The sequence below is a fragment of the Loxodonta africana genome, chromosome 4, assembly GCF_030014295.1.
Source record: "Loxodonta africana isolate mLoxAfr1 chromosome 4, mLoxAfr1.hap2, whole genome shotgun sequence".
NCBI lineage: Eukaryota > Metazoa > Chordata > Mammalia > Proboscidea > Elephantidae > Loxodonta > Loxodonta africana.
Window position 1 is genome coordinate 26550996 of NC_087345.1, and position 18546 is coordinate 26569541.

The 18546-nt window shown below is 42.2% G+C and overlaps 1 protein-coding gene across 1 annotated transcript; it reads left to right on the forward strand.

Annotated features, from left to right (window-relative positions):
• Positions 1-6824: 6824 nt before the first annotated feature.
• LOC100671147 (ubiquinol-cytochrome c reductase complex assembly factor 6) lies at positions 6825-16162 on the forward strand. Its single transcript, XM_003405301.4, has 2 exons — positions 6825-7382; positions 15692-16162. The coding sequence occupies exons 1-2, from the start codon at positions 7275-7277 to the stop codon at positions 15785-15787; spliced, it is 204 nt and encodes a 67-aa protein (XP_003405349.1). The 5' UTR covers positions 6825-7274; the 3' UTR covers positions 15788-16162.
• The last annotated feature ends 2384 nt before the right edge of the window (positions 16163-18546 follow it).

Consider the following 18546-nt stretch of genomic DNA (forward strand, 5'->3'; position numbering starts at 1 on the left):
GGGGGTCGAGTGACATGGTGAGGGCCTCCGGTGGCGCTGTGTAGGTGCGGCGGTTGTGCTTGTCAGGATCAGTGAGGCCCTAAATATTCAGTCCTTTCCGCTCCAAGTTTTATGTTTTGCCTTAATCATCAGGTAATTAGTGTGATGTAGGGGAAAGATGTAGGAGGGACCAGTCCCTGGAGAAGGATGTCATACTTGCTGAAGAAGGAGGTCAGGAAAAAAGAGGAAGACCCTCAACGAAATGGGCTTACACAGTTACTGCCAAGAATGGGCTCAAAAGTAGAGGGTCAGCGAATAAGTGCCTTAACTCTCCATCACCTATAGCAACAATTGTGAGGATGGCCCAGGACAGTGTTTCTGTTGTAAAGGAGTCAGAACCGACTCCACGGCACCTAAATACAACAGAGGAAAGAAAATGTGGAATTGGAAAACTTGGGAATCGAGACTTTGCCACTCTATCATCCTGGACCTCAGTTTCCTAATCTGTAAAACTGTAAATGTAAAGCTCTACATTGATGTTATCATTCTCTGCTTTACTTTGGACATTAAAAATAATAACGTTTGAAGTCTATGGTAGTAGACGCTATTCAAGTATCACCTCCTTACAACCTTCCAGACTAACCCCCGTTTTAATTCTCAACGGCTCTTAAAACTGGTTTTTATTTCATTATATCTCAATTTCCATCACTGATGTTTGCACAAGAACTTAATTCTTAATGGAGACAGACTTTTCCGTTTCTCTAGTTTGTATAATGAAAAACATGGCTGTTGTATTACAAGTTAGTTTTCCTCAGTTTATGCCATGTAACAGATAATCCTAAAATTTCAGTGGCTTACAGCACAGCACAGGTTTATTTTTCACTCATGTAACATGCTGGTTGGGAGATGGCTGTGGCTTCGTGCTCTGTGTGCCATTTTCATTCTAGTATCCAGGAAAAGGGCTGGAAGCAGAAAGATTAATTTGTATTACGTGATTGCTTAAAGTTTAAATGAAAATGTGAACATTTTAAAACTTTACAGAACTTTTCTGAATGTCCTGTCCCTTAGTGGATACTGTGCCATTGAAAACTCTATAGAGCACACTAATACTCTGACACACGTGGGGTCACCATGAGTCAGAGTCGACTTGAGGGCAACCGGTGGTGGCGGTGAACTGAGAACTTGACACATGGTTGGTATTCAGTAAATATTTGTTGAATGAAAGAATAAACAAAACCCTATCCTCTCTGCTTTTGCTAATGACTCAGGACCACAGTCTGGAATCCAAACTTTTAAAGCAGATGGCTCCTTCAGCTATTTCAGAGAGAGAATTCTGGAGACAAAATGTGTGTGCATAAAGAGCTGTAAACTTTCCTCAGGGCTTTCTCACTTAGGATGAGCTACCCTTGGGCAGCAAGGATCTCCCTTACTGTGGGCTGCCATGTATTCTGGGTCTCAGCAGCTCCATTTATAAACATTTATAAACTCAGCCCTGCTTTGCATAAAGGTTTATGGGAGTTGTTGTCGGGGAGCAGGATATTGAACCTGGAAATGGTGAAGAAATAGCAGCAAAAGTGGCTTTGTCCAATCACTGTTTCTCCGACCACCCTGAACTTGAACCAGAGGATAAGCTTGTTCTGCTTCTAAGCCGGGCCTACCAGAGCTTGGGGAAGTCTGGGAGAAATGTCTTGCTCCTATCTTTGCCAAATGTGCCTATATTTAAACGGGACTTTGTTAGTTCCTGATTTAACTATGGTATTTTTGAGCGTATCTCTTTGTATAGCTTTTTTAGTAGTTGTTCTGGGTATTACATTGTATATACAAAAAAGTGTGTGGGGGGGAGGATTCTCGTGATAGGAAAAAAGATGGGACAAAAAAAAAGGGCCAAGTCACTCAGCTCACTGTTTCCCTTTCTCTTCCTCCTCTTCCTTTTAGGAATTTAATAAGCTTGCTTCCTTCTTTTCTAATGTTATGCCTGTCATTTAAATCTTACTATCAACAAGATTTACTACTGGGCAGAGTTTTTCAAACTGCAGATTTTGATCCATCAATGTGTCCTGAAAATAATTAAGCATTAAAAATAAATAGAAATTGAAGAGGAGGGAATACAACTCATTTTATGAGGCCAATATTGCTGTTACCAAAAGCAGACAGACATTACAAGAAAACTTTAGAGTTACCTGTCATGAACGTAGATGTAAAAATTCTTAAAAAAAAACTAGCAAATCAAATCCAACAATATATAAAAAGGATAATTTATCACGACCAAGTGGGGTTTGTCTGAGGAGTAGAAGATTGGTTTAACAATTGAAAATCAATCTATATAATTCACAACATCAACAAATTAAAAAACAAAAACCATATAGTCATCTCAGTGGATGCTGCGGTACAATGGATCGCTTTTATATGGCCTTTCTAGCTATGTTCTTATAACTCCCACCATAAGATTGGTGGGACTATGCAAATAAGGTGCTTGTGGCCCACCAACGGGATTGGACAGCTTGCTAATAATACAAATAAGGTACATGGCACCCTTGTGGGGATGGGGGCCATGCAAGTAAGATGTATGGAACACTAACGTGGGGATTGGTCAATTTTGCCATCCCGCTGGGCTTAAAATGAACCATCCTAGAGGCAGAAAGGGGGGAACCTCACTACAACCAAGAACAGACGGGAACAAAGCACATCCTTTGAACCCAGGGTTCCTGTGCTAAGAACTTCCTAGACCTACGAGACAGAGAGAGAGCTGTAACACCGGAGATGGTGCAAGATGGTGAGAAATGGTGGAACAGAAATGGTGGCAGCAGAACCAGGAGACTGGCTGAAGCAGGGGAGGATTAACCAGTTTGCAAGGTATGCACAGGTTTACTTGTGTTTACCTTGCTTATTGGGTAATCCATCCCTGAATGGTACAGTAGGCCTCCGAACCCAGGAAGCAAGGTGGTTACAGCGGGTGTGGGGACCCATGGAGCAACAGAGATGAGCACCTTCAGGCAGGAGGCATTCTGGTGGAGTGGGATACCTCTGGGCATTTGTCAGCAACTCGGAGCAAGAAAGTTGAGTGCCTTCAGGTCGATGCTTACTGGTGGAGTGGGGTGCCCCTGGGCACTTATTGGTGGAGCTAAAGAGCTTTGTAACACATGCCCGAGCAGGACAGGGGCCAGGGCCAAGAGGAGCCTGTCCTCAGGAGGTGTGCATGGCAGAGAAGGGCTTACCTGCTTGCATGAAGAGGAGCTGAGAAAGCTGTCCTGCACTGAAGAAGGGAGGGATGTGCTCTCTGCTTTGTAGGGAGACTTCCAGACTGCCTACATGCCTCCTAATCCTGATCCCAAGTTGTACCTGTTACTTCCCTAATGAACCTCATAACTGTGAGTGTGGTCTGTGAGTTCTGTGTGGCCGTTGCAATGAATTATCGAATCCAGCAGAGAAGTAGAGAGTGCCATTGAGAGGGACAGCTGGTATCAGAATTGGTAAAAATATGTCTGACCTCCACCTCATATTCATGAGATATGTCTGACCTCCACCTCATATTCATGAGCCTTGGGCTGTGGATCTTGATTCTCTCTCCTCCCCCTCCTGAAGTTAGAGGAGGGCCTCTGATGCCCCACTATGTCACTTTTACAGATGCAGATTAAACCTTTGACAAAATCCAACATCTAGGTTAAAAGAAAAACAAAACAAAAAAACTCCGCAAACATGGAATAGAGAACTTCCTTAATGTGATAAAAGACATCTATAAAAAATCTACTGTCTTTATTCACAGATGACATGATTATTTGATATTCTTAGAGAAAATGCAGTGTACTCTACAAAAAAAGCTACAAGTACTAGTAAGTGAGTTCAGCAAGGTTGCAGGATAAAAGATCTGTAAAAGCAACTGTATTTCTATATTAAAAAAAAAAATTGCCATTGAGTCAATTCTGACTCATAGTGACCCTACATATTTCTATATACTAACCATAAATCATCAGAAATTAAAATTTTAAGAAAATCACAAAAAATGAAATAATTAAGAAGAAATCTGATAAAAGATGTGTAAGACCTGTATCCTGAAAGCTGGAAAACATTGCTGGGAGAACTTAAATACAAACTAAATAAATAGAGAGATACAGTGTGTTCATGAGTAGGAAGACTCAACTTATTAAGATGTCTATTTCCCCCAAATTGATCGATAGATTTGATGGTATCACAATCAAGATCCCAATAGGCTTTTTTTGTAGAAGTTAACAAGCAGATTCTTTAAAATTCATATGAAAATGCAAAGTTCTAGATTAGCTAAAACAACTCTTAAAAAGAATAGAATTGGAGGGCTAACACTACCTGATTTTAAGAATTATTGTAAGGCCACAGTAATCAAGGCAGTATGGTATTGGCATTGAAGACAGACAAAAATATTAATGGAATAGAATAGAGTCCAGAAATAGACCCACACATATATAGACAACTGGTTTTCAACAAAGCTGTAAAGACAATTCAGTGGAGAATAGTCTTTTCAACAAATGGTGCTGAAACAAATGGATATCTGCAAAAAAAGTGAACTTGGATACCTACCTTGCACCATATATAAAAATTAGCTCAAAATGAATCATAGACCTGAATGTAAAACATAAAACTATAAAGGTTCTAGAAGAAAACACAGGAGAAAATCTTTGTGACCCTGGGTTAGATGTGATTCAGAAGAAAAAAGTGGTAAAATTGTACTCTATCAATATTAAAAAATGTCTGCTCTTCAAAAGACACTGTTAAGAAAAAAGACAAGCCACAGGCTGGGAGAAAATATTTGCAGATCGTTTATCTGATAAAGGACTTGTATCAAGAAAAAATAAAGAATACTCAAAACATAATATAAACATACAACCCAACTTAAAAATGGACAAAAGATTTGACAGGCACTTGACCAAAGAAAATATATGGGTGGCAAATAAACACATGAAAGGATGCTCAACATCATCAGTCATCAGGGAAATGCTAATTAAAACCAAAATGAGACACCATTATCCAACTATTAGAATGGCTCAAATTAAACGGACTGATCAGACAAAGTGTTGCAGAGGACGTGAAGGAACTGGAACTCCCATACACTGCTGGTGGGGATGGAAAGTGGTACAACTATTATGGAAAACCGGCAATTTTCTAAAAAGTTAAATATACACATGCCATAAGCTCTAGTCATTCTACTTCTAGGTACTTACCCAAGAAAAATGAAAGCCTATGTCCACAAGAAGACTTAAACATGAATGTTCATAGCAGCATTATTTGTAATAGCCCCAAACTGGAAACACCCCCAATGCCCACCAAGTGAATGGATAAACCTATTGTGATATGAACATACAATGGATCCAAAAAAACCCAAGCCAAACCCACTGTAGTCAAGTTGATTCTGACTCAGAGACCCTAGGACAGAGTAGAGCTGCCCCATAGGGTTTCCAAGGAGCGCCTGGTGGATTCCAACTGCCAACATTTTAGTTAGCTACAGTAGCTCTTAACCACTACGCGCCACCAGCGTTTCCCATACAGTGGGTAGTCATTAAAAAAAAGGAATGAACTATTGATATATGCAAAAAAGTGAATGAATCTCAAAATAATTATGCTAAGTAAGTCAGAAAAAACATAATACATACTATATTATTCCATTTATATAAAATTCTAGAAAATGCAAACTAATCTGGAGTGACAGCAGATCAGTGGCTGCCCAGGAAAGGGGGGCAGTAGGAGGGAGGAATTACAAAGAGGTACCGGGAAACTTTTTGGGGTGATGGATATGTTCATTAGCTTTATTGATGGTTTCATGGGTGTACACATGTCAAATCTCATCAAATTGCACTTTAAATACGTGCATGTTGTTGCAAGTCAAATATACTCCCATAAAACTTTAAAAATATAACATGAAAGTATCACGATTCATGTTACAACCTCAACCTTTCAGAATCAGTCTCGCATCAACTTTTTTTGTAAAATAAAAATCAATTCATAGCCAAATTTTAAAAATGGATTAATAACTTTCTGGAAAAGGCAAAACTCTAAAGACACTGGAAAGGTGATTGCCAGGTGTTATGTGGGGATGTGAGGGGTGAATAGGTGGGGCATAGGGCGTTTTTGGAGCAATGAAACTATTCTGTGTGATACTGTAATGCATTTGTCAAAACTCATACGACTATACAACACAAATTGTGAACCCTCATGTAAACTAGACTTGTTAATAACAATATATTAATAGTAGCTCATCAGTTGTAGCACACACCACAGGAAATACAAGATTTAATAATAGCAAGAACAGTGTGGAGAGGGGAAGGAAATATAGGGAAACCGTACTTTCTGTAAACTTAAAGTTGCTCTAGAAAATATTAATTTTAAAAATGCAGGGATTAAAAAAAATCTGTTTTCCTCTTTTAGCACCACAGCACAAGGGCAGCTGCCTGGGTTGTAGCTCTATTTGAGGTATCAAACGACGCCGCTCACAAGAACAGTGTTTTTTAACCTGTCACACTCCAGTGGGACCTCACGTAAGTATGCTCCACTCAAGGTCCAAGTCTCCATTCGCCCCGAGAAAGTAAACGCATGCAACTACCTTTGTGTGTGAAGGAAAAATGAGGCAATAACCCAGTCGAGCCCGAGACTCGGTGTCTCGCGGCGGGGGAGACCGTAGCGAGAACAGCCGGCTGAATCTGGGAAAGGTTTTGGAATTAGGAAAAAAAGGTACTGGTCCCAACCCAGAAACCCACTTCCGCCCGGGTCACGTGCTCGCGCCGGCAGCGGTAGTGCCCCCGCTTTCCCGTCCGGCGCGGCCCCTAGCCGAGGGACTCTTGGTCCGGCGCCGCACGGTGCCCCCTCCCCGCCCGCCGCTCTTGAGCACACTTCCGCCCGCCCTCGGAATGGCTGTCTAGCGCGGGGGCGCTAAGCCGTACACCCTGTCCCGCGCGCGCCTGAGGGGCCAGCGGGGAAAGGGGCCCCAGTCCCTCTCCTAGAAGATAAAAGACGGTGGGGAAGCTATCTCGTGTCGGTCTTCCGCTTGCTCAGCAAGAGCTGCCTTTAAGTTCTGAAGGCCCAGCCCCACACTAATAAACCACTGAGAGCTGGTCTTAGGCCTGGAAGGGGCGTTCCTCATCCCAGCGCCCCCCGTTCCTAAGTGAGGAAACCGAGGCGCGGGGACTGGGGAGACGCCCGGCGTCTGGCCCCGCACGTCCCACACCGTTGCTGTCTGGCTGGTTTCCAGTGCTAACTAGCGCCCCAGCCCCGGCGCCCTTCAGCCCTGGGCTGAGAGCCTTCGGCCTAACTCCCCGCCCAGCCCGCCGACCATGCCCGCCGGCGTGTCCTGGCCCACCTACCTGAAAAGGTTCGCGGCCAGCCTCCTGGCCATGCTTGCGGGGGCCGAAGCGGTGCACAGGTACTACCGGCCGGACCTGGTGAGTGCAGGAGGGTCACTAGACCACTCCATTCTCCTCACAGCAGCAAAAGTGATCTTAAAATGAGGTTAGGGTAACATCTTCCCAGGGCTTAAAACCTTATGACGACACCCCATTGCCTCTAGAGCGATGCATGGCCTGTGGTCTTCCACGGACTGGCCCCTGCCTGCCCCCGGCCATACCATTTACCACTTAGTTTCCTCTGTGGCACCCGCGCTGGGCTCCACGCTCTTTCTCAGATTCATCAAGTCTGTCGCCAGCTCAAGGCCTTTGCTTTTCCCTCTCCCTAGAATACTTTTCTTCCAGATCTTGGGTTTGGTTTCCTTCTAAATTTAAGTCTTTGCCGAAATGTCCCCTCCAGCAAGGCTTTCCTGGGACAGTTCCCTAAAGGATACCTCCAGTGCTATGCCCTATCTCAGCCCTTTGCCTCCATAGAGCTCTTGTCGCCATTTACGATCATAGAAAACCTGGGAAAGCCAGAACTAGTGTAAGGCGGTAACCTGTCAGAGAAGGAAACACAAATATTTTCACTAAAACAAGAGATGGAAAAGTGGGGAGACTGCACCCTGTCAAAGATGGAAAGCTTCAGTGAAAAGAAGGCAGTCCCATGGAGTTCTGGCTCTCACAGTTTTCACTGTATTGTATTCCTTTGTTCACTTGTTCTTTTCTCTGTCTCCTCCACTGGAATATAAACTCCTTGAAGGGACTGTGTCTTACCTGGTTCAACCTTGTCTCTCAATCACTTAAAAAAGAGCTTGGAATGTACTAAATGCTCAATAAATATTTATTGAAGGAAAAATGGCTGAGTATAGGCATTCAAAGGAAGGAGAAAATTAATTTTAATAAACATTCATTGAATTAAGCACCAGGTATTAAAGGTGCCTTATGGGAGTTCTGGGAGCCCTGGTGGTGCAGTGGTTATGAGCTCGGCTGCTAACCAAAAGGTTGGCAGTTCAAATCCACCAGCTACTCCTTAGAAACCCTGTGGGGCAATTCTGCTCTGTTGTATAGGACAGCAACAGGTTTATGGGAGTTGTGGGGAGGAAAAGGTGAGTAAGTACTGCCCAGTCAGCACAGGAGTGTGCTTTTACACTATAGGTGTGGATAGAGTGGTTTCAGAGCACAGTGTAGGGAGGAGCCTTACCTGCCTGGACAGGTAACATTTGCTGAGAACCAACTGCTTGCGTCTCTAATTTCAGACTACAGTTTTGGAGGTATTTCTCCCTGTTTTCAGCTGAGGGAACTGAGATTCAGGAGAGTCAAGGTGATTTCCCAAGGTCACATAACCTTTGAGCCACTGAGTTGAGGAAGCCTATATTTTTTGTTTGGTATTCATCTTTTTTTGGTTCCTTTTAATAAAATCAGTGCCTTTATAAAAAGTTCACATTGATTGAACTGAAGTATGTAGAGTAAAAAGTGAAAATCATTTCATAAAATGCATATTCCATAAATTATTTAATCAATCCTTTATTGACAGGTGGTATCTAGTTTGTACAAACAGTGCTGCAGTAGCTCTTTCTTACCACTTCAGACAGCTTCTCTTCTAAGAGTTCTAGGGAAGCGTCAAGGATACCTAGTGAAGACAGAAGAGGGTAAGAAGCTTCTACAAAAGCTCAGAATAGCCTTTAGCTTGTGCAGGAGTGGAAGTCAGGAAGACCTTATAAAGAAAGGAATGCCTGGAATTTGACTCTGAAAGGTTGACCTTTGATTCACCCATGTCATTATAAACACATGATAATGCATCAGGGTTGTTAGCAGCAGCTATTTGTAACTTTGGAGGCAGCACGAAGCCAGAATCTCTAGAAAGGGCATACTGAAGGGCCTGAGGCCACATCACTCTGATTGGGCAGTGACATTGGCAGTCGGGCAGCTCTGTAGTGACTTGAGGGCCACGGAAGTCTGGCTATGTGTAGGGAGTTGTAGGCTCTACTAACGTTTGGGGAATTTATGTTCTTTACCTGTGTCTGTTGGTATTGTTCCAGCAATCACTGTGTAGCAGCCACCAGCCTTGCCAGGAGCCCTTCAGTCTGGACAGCTAGAAGGTCTGGGTGGAGTCAAGAGCAGAGGAAAGAATGGTGGCTGTCTAGGGCTTGGACTCAGGGCAGACTCAAGGGAAAAGTGTCAGGGTGCATCTTTTCTAGTTGTCCAGCTCAGCTCATCAGAATAGGCTAGGAGGCAAGGACTGGAGGCAGATGTTCTGTCCTGGATGAAGAGTGTGCCTTTTGCTTGCTTTTTCCTTTTGCGTTTTCTCCAGGAGGATGAAAAATCCTGTCACTGGGGTTTGTAACAAGAAGTGACTGAGATCTTCACTTATTAGCCACTCAGTAGCTGTACAGTTTACTTTTGTTTTTACTTACGCACTTTTTCTTAATTTGTAATCCTAATTGTGGATTGTTGTTATTGAAGGCATAGTAGATCAAAAGACATAGTCTCAGAACTCAATGTAAAGCATTTCATTTTTGATGGTTCCCAGACGTGTACATACACACAAATTGTTATTTAGAACCTCTGTCATGATTGGTAAACTTGATACCAATAAACTTGCTAGTCTTAAAAAAAATTGATTATATTTAGTATGTTGGAGTTTCTGGGTGGTGCAAATGGCTAAGCATCTACTAATCAAAAGGTTGACGGTTTGAACCCACCCAAAGGGACCTCAGAAGAAGGTCCTGGTGATCTGCTTCTGAAAGATTACAGCCATTGAAAACCCAGTTCTACTCCACAACACACAGGGTCACAACACACGGAGTCACAACGCCCGGGGTCGCAACGCCCGGGGTCGCAACGCATAGGGTCACCATGAGTCCAAATCGGCTCCACAGAAACTGATTTGGTTTTTATATTTAGTACGTAAATAAAAGAGCTATCTTTTTTCAGTAAAAGTCTAGTTGTCATTTTTGTTTTACATTTTACCGGAAATTCTAGTCGCACCAAACGGGGGCCTGTGTATGTAAATGTATGTGTAAAAGGGTGGTTTTAAATACTTTGTAGAAAATGGAAATGTGCTGTTATTGTATTTGTATAGGACTTGTGATTTCACACAATTTCATTTTGTTCTTCCTTTATTGGAAAACGAATAGACCTTTTAAATTGATTAAATTGTGCATAGTTTAACAAACATGAAACTACTGTGCTTGTAGTAAAGAGGTTGGAATTTCAAAATTCTAGGGCTGGTTTTAAGAGAGGAGATAGTTCAAACAAATTATTCTGGCTTTTATTCCAATTCCCACCACTGATTTTTTAGAAAGTCGTTTTCACTTCAAAATGAGAATGATGCTAAACAGCATATCTCTAACCTCCCTACCTCCACAACTCCACACTTTTTCTATACTAGTTTATTTCTTTAGGATCAATTAATTGTTGGGAGATAAAAGGATAAATGAAATAGGTCAAGGTGTTGAACTTTAGGCATTGGAGAGCTATTGAATGTTTCTGATTGGAGTTATATCAGAATAATCTTGCAGTTTTGTGCGAAATAGTATGACCAAAGACTTTATTTTTGTAGACTTATGAGATTTTAAAAGTCCTGAGTAAAGTCTGTTGATTTATTCATTCAGCATGTTTTTTGACTGGCTCTGAATGTGGGGCATTTTCATAGAGTTGTAGGAAATGGTGGCATAGTGGCTAAGAGTTCGGCTGCTAACCAAAAGGTCAGCAGTTCACATCTACCAGCCACTCCTTGGAAACCCTATGGGGCAGTTATGCTCTGTCCTTTAGGGTCGCTATGAGTCAGAATCAATTCGATGGTAATAGGTTTTTTTTTTTTTGTAGAAAATGAGATTAAGGCGTGGACTTCGTCCTCAGGAAGCTTGCAGCATAAGCTGATACCTGACAGGAATAGAGATGCCTATAAATCATTATGATATAGGACCTTATGGGTTAACTCTGTCCTGTAGGGTTGCTATGAGTTGGAATTGAGTCGATGGCAACGGGTTTGGTTTTTATTTTTGGTTAACTTTGATCAGAATGAGTAGACAAAGTATGGTGGGAACGGGGTGGAGGGAATGATACATTTCAGCTTTCTTGAGGTGTCACTGAGGTGGGCCTTGATTAATGAAGAGAACTTGGAGAACTTCGGTAATGCCAATGTGGGAAGCAGTGTGAGGAGATCACTTGCAAGGGGTCATTCTAGGCAGAACAGGAAGCGTAAAAGCCAGGGTGGAAGCATGTTACTGAGATGCCTCTTAAGGTCCCCAGTAACCTCCGTCCTGTTAAAACTCATGAGTCCCTTATGAGATGTGGTGAAATGAGTTCCTTTATATGGCCTTTTGCCTTGGTTCTTTGGAAAAAGAGCTTGAGAGATTTTTCCTTTAAGCCCCGAGTTACCTTTGCCCTAGTTTTCTACCCCAGAGGCTTGCTACCTTTGCCAAGGTTGATTGACATTTCCTGGGTAAGCTATATGTAACTGATGGTTTGATACTTTTTGTCTGGCCCTGGGCTGCAGCTTGCCTTGGGAATGGTCTATTTTACACACCCTGCAGGGATTGGTCAATAAACTTAGGCAAATGAATAGCTGTACCTACTCTGCAAATAAAGTGTCTGTGGCCTATCAAGAGGGGAAGGGATTGGTCAGTTTGTGCCCCTGGTGGGAGGGCTGTGCCTTGAAATTGATGAGAAATTTGCTTATATATGCAGCCAATCCCAGGGAGGTTGGCAGGCAGAAGAAAGAAGAAGCAGGAAAGGAGAAAGGGCAAGAGAGGCAAAGAGAGAGAAGCAGCAGAGAGAGAAGTAAGGAACCTCCTAAAAAAGCTGTAACACAGGCAAAGGGCCATAACACTGAAGACAGCAAGAGACCTGGAAGAGGCCTCGCAACAGAGCCAGTGGCAACAGGCCCAGAAGGGGCCCTGCAGCAGAGTTGGTGGTAACTGCTGCTAGGAGTGCAGCTGAGGAACTGAACAAAACTGCAACACTGGCTGTGATCTGGGTCAGTTAACAGTGAAGAGGCTGATAGCAAAGAGGCCAAATGCCAAAAGGCCTATCCTGAAGGGGCCAAGAGGAGATCTGCCCTGAGGGGGCTCAGAGGAAGCCTGTCCTCAGGGGCTGAGAAGAGGCCTGTCTTTGGGGGCTGAGAGGAGGCCTGTCCTTGGGGGCTGAGAGGAAGCCTGTCTTCCAGGGGCTGAGAGGAGGCCTACTAGTCTGAGAGGGGGCATGCGTGGCAGAGAAGAGGGCCTGCTTGCTTGCATGACTGAGAGGAGCTGAGAGAGCTCTCCTGCTCTGAAGAAGGGCGGGATGTGCTCTTCGCTGCGGGGGAGCCTTTCAGACTTTGCCTACATGCTTTGTGATCCTCATCCGGAGTTGTAGTCTGTTGATCCTGATCCTGAGTTGTACCCTGTTACTTCATTAATAAACCACTGTAGGTATGATTTGTGAGTTCCCTGTAGCCATTGGAACAAATTATCGAACCTAGCAGAGAAGTAGGGAGTGCTGTGGGAGGGGCAGCTGGTGTCAGAATTGGTAAAAAGTTTGGAGAGTGGAGGTATGTCTGACCTCCACCTGATAGGAGTCAGCCTTGGGCTTATCTTGATTCACATGATCCCCGCTGAAGTTAGACAGGCTCTGACTAGTACTACCGTTTCACATCAGTCCTCATTTTTCTTGACCCATCATTAGCACGTGACACAGTGGAATACTCTGTGTGAAATGCTTTCTTTTCTTGGCTTCCAGGACAACATTCTCTTGGTTCTACCTCACTGGTTCTTTATATACTTAACCTCTAAACATTGCAGGTCCCCAGGGCTTGACCCCTTTTTTTCTGTCTACACCCCCTACGTGATCTCATGTAGTCTCATGGCGTTATTTATACACCAAAATTGTATCTTCAGCCAGGACCTCTCCCTTGAACTCCATACGTGTTTAAACCAGTTGCCGTCAAGTCAGTCCTGACTCATGATAAGCCCATGTGTGTCAGAGTAGAACTGTGCTCCATAGGATTTTCAATGGCTGATTTTTTGGAAGTAGATTGCCAGAACTTCTGTTGCACCACTGGGTGGACCCTAACTGCTGACCTTTTGGTTAGTAGCCAAGTGAGTTAACAGTTTACGTTACCCAGGTGACTCTCTATTCCTGGTTATCAACTACATATTTGACAATTCCACTTGAATGTCCAATGAGCATGTTAAAAACTGAGGTCCTGAACTTCCCCCTCGGACCTGCTGTTCTTCCTGTGGTCTTCCCTATCATGGTAATGGCGACTTCACTCTTCTCTCATATTGCACATTTCAGCAAATCCCATTGACTCAATTTGAAACATACATCCAGAATCTGACCACTTCTTACCACCTCCATTACTGCGACTGAATTGAAGCCACTATCATCTCTTACCTCAGTTGTTATAATAGCTTCCTAACCAGTTTCTGGTTTCTACCCTTGCTCCTCTACAGCCTATTCTCAACAAAGCTAACAAAGTCAGTTTTTTTACACTTGAGTCAGGCCATGTCATTCATCTGCTCAAAACTCCCCAGTGACAGCCCATTTCAGAGTAAAGCCATTGAAGGCTTTATCCCCTGTTTACCATCTGCCCTTTCTTCCTCCTAACATCTCTTTGAATACTTTGTGGTATCTATACGGACTACTTTGCTTTTCCTTGAGTATGAAGGCACACTCCTGCCTCATGTCTTCTGCACTTGAAATTCCATCTGCCTGAAATACTCCTAGGTATCTGCATGGCTAGTTCCCTCAACCTCCTTCATGTCTTTGTTCTAAAGTTGATCTCTCAATCAACAAGCACATGAAAAGATGCTCAGCATCACAAGCCATCAGGGAAATGCAAATCAAAACCACAATAAGATACTACTTCACATCCACTAGGATAGCTGTAATCAAAAAGATAATAACAAGTGTTGGTGAAGATACGGAGAAACTGGAACTTCATACACTGCTGATGGGAGTGAAAAATGTATACCTGATTTGGAAAACAATCTTGTTCCTCAAATGTTTAAACATGAGCTACCATATGATCCAGCAGTTCCATTCCTAGGTGTATACTCAGGAGAAATTCAACCATATGTCCACCTAAAAACTTGTAGATGAATGTTCATAGTAGTATTCATAATAGCCCAAAACTAGAACAATCTAAATACCCATCAGCTGATGAATGGATAAATAAAATATATGTCCATACAATAGAATATTATTTGGCAATAAAAAAGAAACAGTATTGATATATGCTATAACATGGATGAACCTTGAAAACACTGTGTTAAGTGAAAAAAGCCAGTCACAAAGGACCACAGTGTATGATTCTATTTATGTGAAATGTTCAGTATAGGCAAATCTATAGAGGCAGAAAATAGATGAATGGGCTGGTGGAGAGCCCTGGTGGCATTGTGGTTAAAAGCTTGGATACTAACCAAAAGGCCAGCAGTTCAAATCCACCAGTCAATCCTTGGAAACCCTATGAGGCAGTTCTGCTCTGTCCTATAGAGCTGCTATGAGTTGAATCAACTCGACAGAAATAGGTAGGGCTGGTAGGGTTGGGTGGAGATGGACAGTGATTGTTAATGGGTACAGGGTTTTTTGTGATGAAAATGTTCTAAAATTGTGGTGATGGATGTACAACTCTGAATATATTAAAGCCATTGGATTGCACATTTTAAATGGGTGGATTGTGTGGTTTGTCAATTATATCTTAATAAAGCTGTTAGAAAAAAAATTAAGTCACCTTTTCAGGAGTCCTTCTCTGACTTTTTCTTTGAAGACAGAGATTTTGTCTTTTTTTTTTTTTTTTTTTGCTCACAGTAGGCACTTAATATGTTTGAATGAATGAATTCCTAATACCTGTCTCTTGTGCTGGAAGGAGCCCTGGTACTGCAGTGATTAAAGCGCTCAGCTGCTAACCAAAAGTTGGTGGTTCGAACCCACCAGCCGCTCCGTGGGAGAAAGATGTGACAATCTGCTTCTGTAAACATTTATAGACTTGAAAATCCTATAGGGTCACTATGAGCCAGAATTGACTCAGTGGTGATGGGTTTTTGTTTGTTTGTTCTCTCGTGTTAGGCGCATGGTGGGTATATAGTGCATGAATGAATTTCCAAATGTGAAAAAGTTTGTGAATCTGCAAATTGATATTGATGCAAACTATTCCCATGAGTCCTGTAGTACTTAAGACATTGCCAGGATGGTAAAGTCATATAAATATATAGAGCTGGAAAAGCACCTAGATCAACCATGGGTTTTCATAATAAAGATTTATGATGGAGTAGCAGGGGACTTTTCTTTTTTTACTCTCTACTTTCTTTGAAGTCTTTCATGTCATATTGAATTACGGTCTAAGAAAACACATCTCTGCTTTCTGTCTTGTTTTTTTGTAGACAATACCTGAAATTCCACCAAAGCCTGGAGAACTCAAAACGGAGCTTTTGGGACTGAAAGAGAAACAACATGAACCTCAAATTTCTGAGCAGTAGAAGCCTAAAATACAACTATGCCAAGGATTCTGTGAATAATATTGTAAATCTTAAACGTATTTTTTTTAATTTGTTGAAAGTCAAACTACTTGCCCTTAAGCACCTAATTTAATGTTAAGTGCGAGAGGAGGTGCTCAATAGATAAGAACTTACTGAGAATTGACTATGACTTGGCCAGTATATCTTGAAAACTGCCAAAGCTTGTATTATCAGCTTCTTGAATGTGGTCTGGAAGATATTTAGTTTTGAGTATCATGTGAGATACAGTATTTGCAATGTCTTCTGCCTTTATAATTCTGGTTTATTTCTCTCAATAAGCTTTGATTATAATGGTGAATGGAAATCATAAATGAAATAAAAGTGACAGTGACAATGTTTATGGTGTGAAATTAGCATCTCTCTAAATAGTAAAAAGTACTATATCTATTAAACTGTAATAAATTGAAATGTTAAAAGTTTGAAGTTCTTTTGGAATTACATATATAAAATTATAAAGCCCCTTGGACTATCATGGAGCCTTGGTGGCACAGTGGTTAAGAGATACGGTTGCTAAGCAAAAAGTTGACAGTTTGAATCCACCAGCTGCTCCTTGGAAACCCAATGGTGCAGTTCTTCTCTGTCCTGTAGGGTCACTATGAGTCGGAATCGACTCAGTGGCAACAGATTTGGTTTGGTTTGGACTCTCACAGGTTCTGTATTCCTAAACTTGTGAAACCACCTTGGCATTTAGTTTTTCTGATAAAATATGTTTTAAAATAGCAGAAAAATATAAGTGAGCATTTTAGCCTTTTACTGAGTCTGTAAATATAGAAAAAAACAATATAGAATAGTTGGTTTTCTGATCAGGGTTATTTTTCCAGAAGACATTTTTTAGAATTCTGCATAAAGATGATGGTTAGGCTTACTTCTTAGCCATTTAATAAATTCTTATGTGGTATGGATCTTTGGGGTCAAAGTTGGAACCTTAAATATTAAAACCCCTAAATGCCACCAAAACCCTTTGTTTAACTCCCCATAGTCAATGCCCTTTTCAGTTTAACAATATAAATGAAATGGTTTATTTCCAGCATTGTATACAAGATCCTCTAATTTATTCTCTGCTGCCATGCTATTTAGTGCCTTATCAGATGCGTCCGTCACAAAGAGGCTGTCTCCATAGAAATGGCCCAGGATTCTGAGGCAGAGGATAGAGTTTTTTTTTTTTTAATTTTTATTAAGCTTCAAGTGAACATTTATCATTCCAATCAGTCTGTCACATGTAGGTTTACATACATCTTACTCCCTTCTCCCAGTTGCTCTCCCCCTATTGAGTCAGCCCTTACAGTCTTTCGTTTCGTGCCAATTTTGCCATCTTCCCTCTCTCTCTATCTTCCCATCCCCCCTCCAGTCAAGAGTTGCCAACACACGCTCCAGTGTCCACCTGATTTAATTAGCTCACTCTTCATCAGCATCTCTCTCCCCCCCACTGACCAGTCCTTTTCATGCCTGATGATCTGTCTTCGGGGATGGTTCCTGTCCTGTGCCATCAGAAGTTCTGGGGAGCATTGTCTCTGGGATTCCTCTAGTCGCAATCATACCATTAGGTATGGTCTTTTCATGAGAATTTGGGGTCTGTATCCCATTGGTCTCCTGCTCCCTCGGGAGTTGTCTGTTGTGCTCCCTGACAGGGCAGACATCGATTGTGGCTGGGCACCAACTAGTTCTTCTGGTCTCAGGATAATGTAGGTCTCTGGTTCATGTGGCCCTTTCTGTCTCTTGGGTTCTTAGTTGTCGTGTGACCTTGGTGTTCTTCCTTTGCCTTTGCTCCAGGTGGGTTGAGACCAATTGATGTATCTTAGATGGCTGCTTGTTGGCATTTAGGACCCCAGGCGCCACAATTCAAAGTGGGATGCAGAGTGTTTTCATAATAGAATTATTTTGCCCATTGACTTAGAAGTCCCCTCAAACCAAGTTCCCCAGACCCCAGCCCCTGCTCCGCTGACCTTTGAAGCTTTCATTTTATCCTGGAAACCTCTTTGCTTTTAATCCAGTCCAATTAGGCTGACCTTCCTTGTATTGAATGTTGTCTTTCCCTTCACCCAAAGCAGTTCTTAACTACAGATTGATCAATAAAAAGCCCTCTCCCTCCCTCCCTCCCTCCCTCCGTAACCACATAAGTATGTGTTCTTCTCCGTTTTTTCTGTTTCTCAAGATCTTATAATAGTGGTCTTATACAATATTTGTCCTTTTGCAACTGACTGATTTCGCTCAGCGTAATGCCTTCCAGATTCCTCCATGTTATGAAATGTTTCAGAGATTCGTCACTGTTCTTTATCGATGCATAGTATTCCATTGTGTGAATATACCACAATTTATTTACCCATTCATCCGTTGACAGACATCTTGGTTGCTTCCAGCTTTTTGCTATTGTAAACAGAGCTGCAATAAACATGGGTGTGCATATATCTGTTTGTGTGAAGGCTCTTGTATCTCTAGGGTATATTTCCAGGAGTGGGATTTCTGGGTTGTATGGTAGTTCTATTTCTAACTGTTTAAGATAACGCCAGATGGATTTCCAAAGTGGTTGTACCATTTTACAATCCCACCAGCAGTGTATGAGAGTTCCAATCTCTCCGCAGCCTCTCCAACATTTATTATTTTGTGTTTTTTGGATTAATGCCAGTCTAGTTGGTGTGAGATGGAATCTCATCGTAGTTTTAATTTGCATTTCTCTAATGGCTAATGATCAGGAGCATTTTCTCATGTATCTGTTGGCTGCC

Coding starts and splice junctions, on each gene's coding strand:
- LOC100671147 (XM_003405301.4), top strand. CDS start 7,275: ATGCCCGCCGGCGTGTCCTGGCCCACCTACCTGAAAAGGTTCGCGGCC. Junction 7,383..15,691: donor GGTACTACCGGCCGGACCTG/GTGAGTGCAGGA, acceptor GTTTTTTTGTAG/ACAATACCTGAAATTCCACC.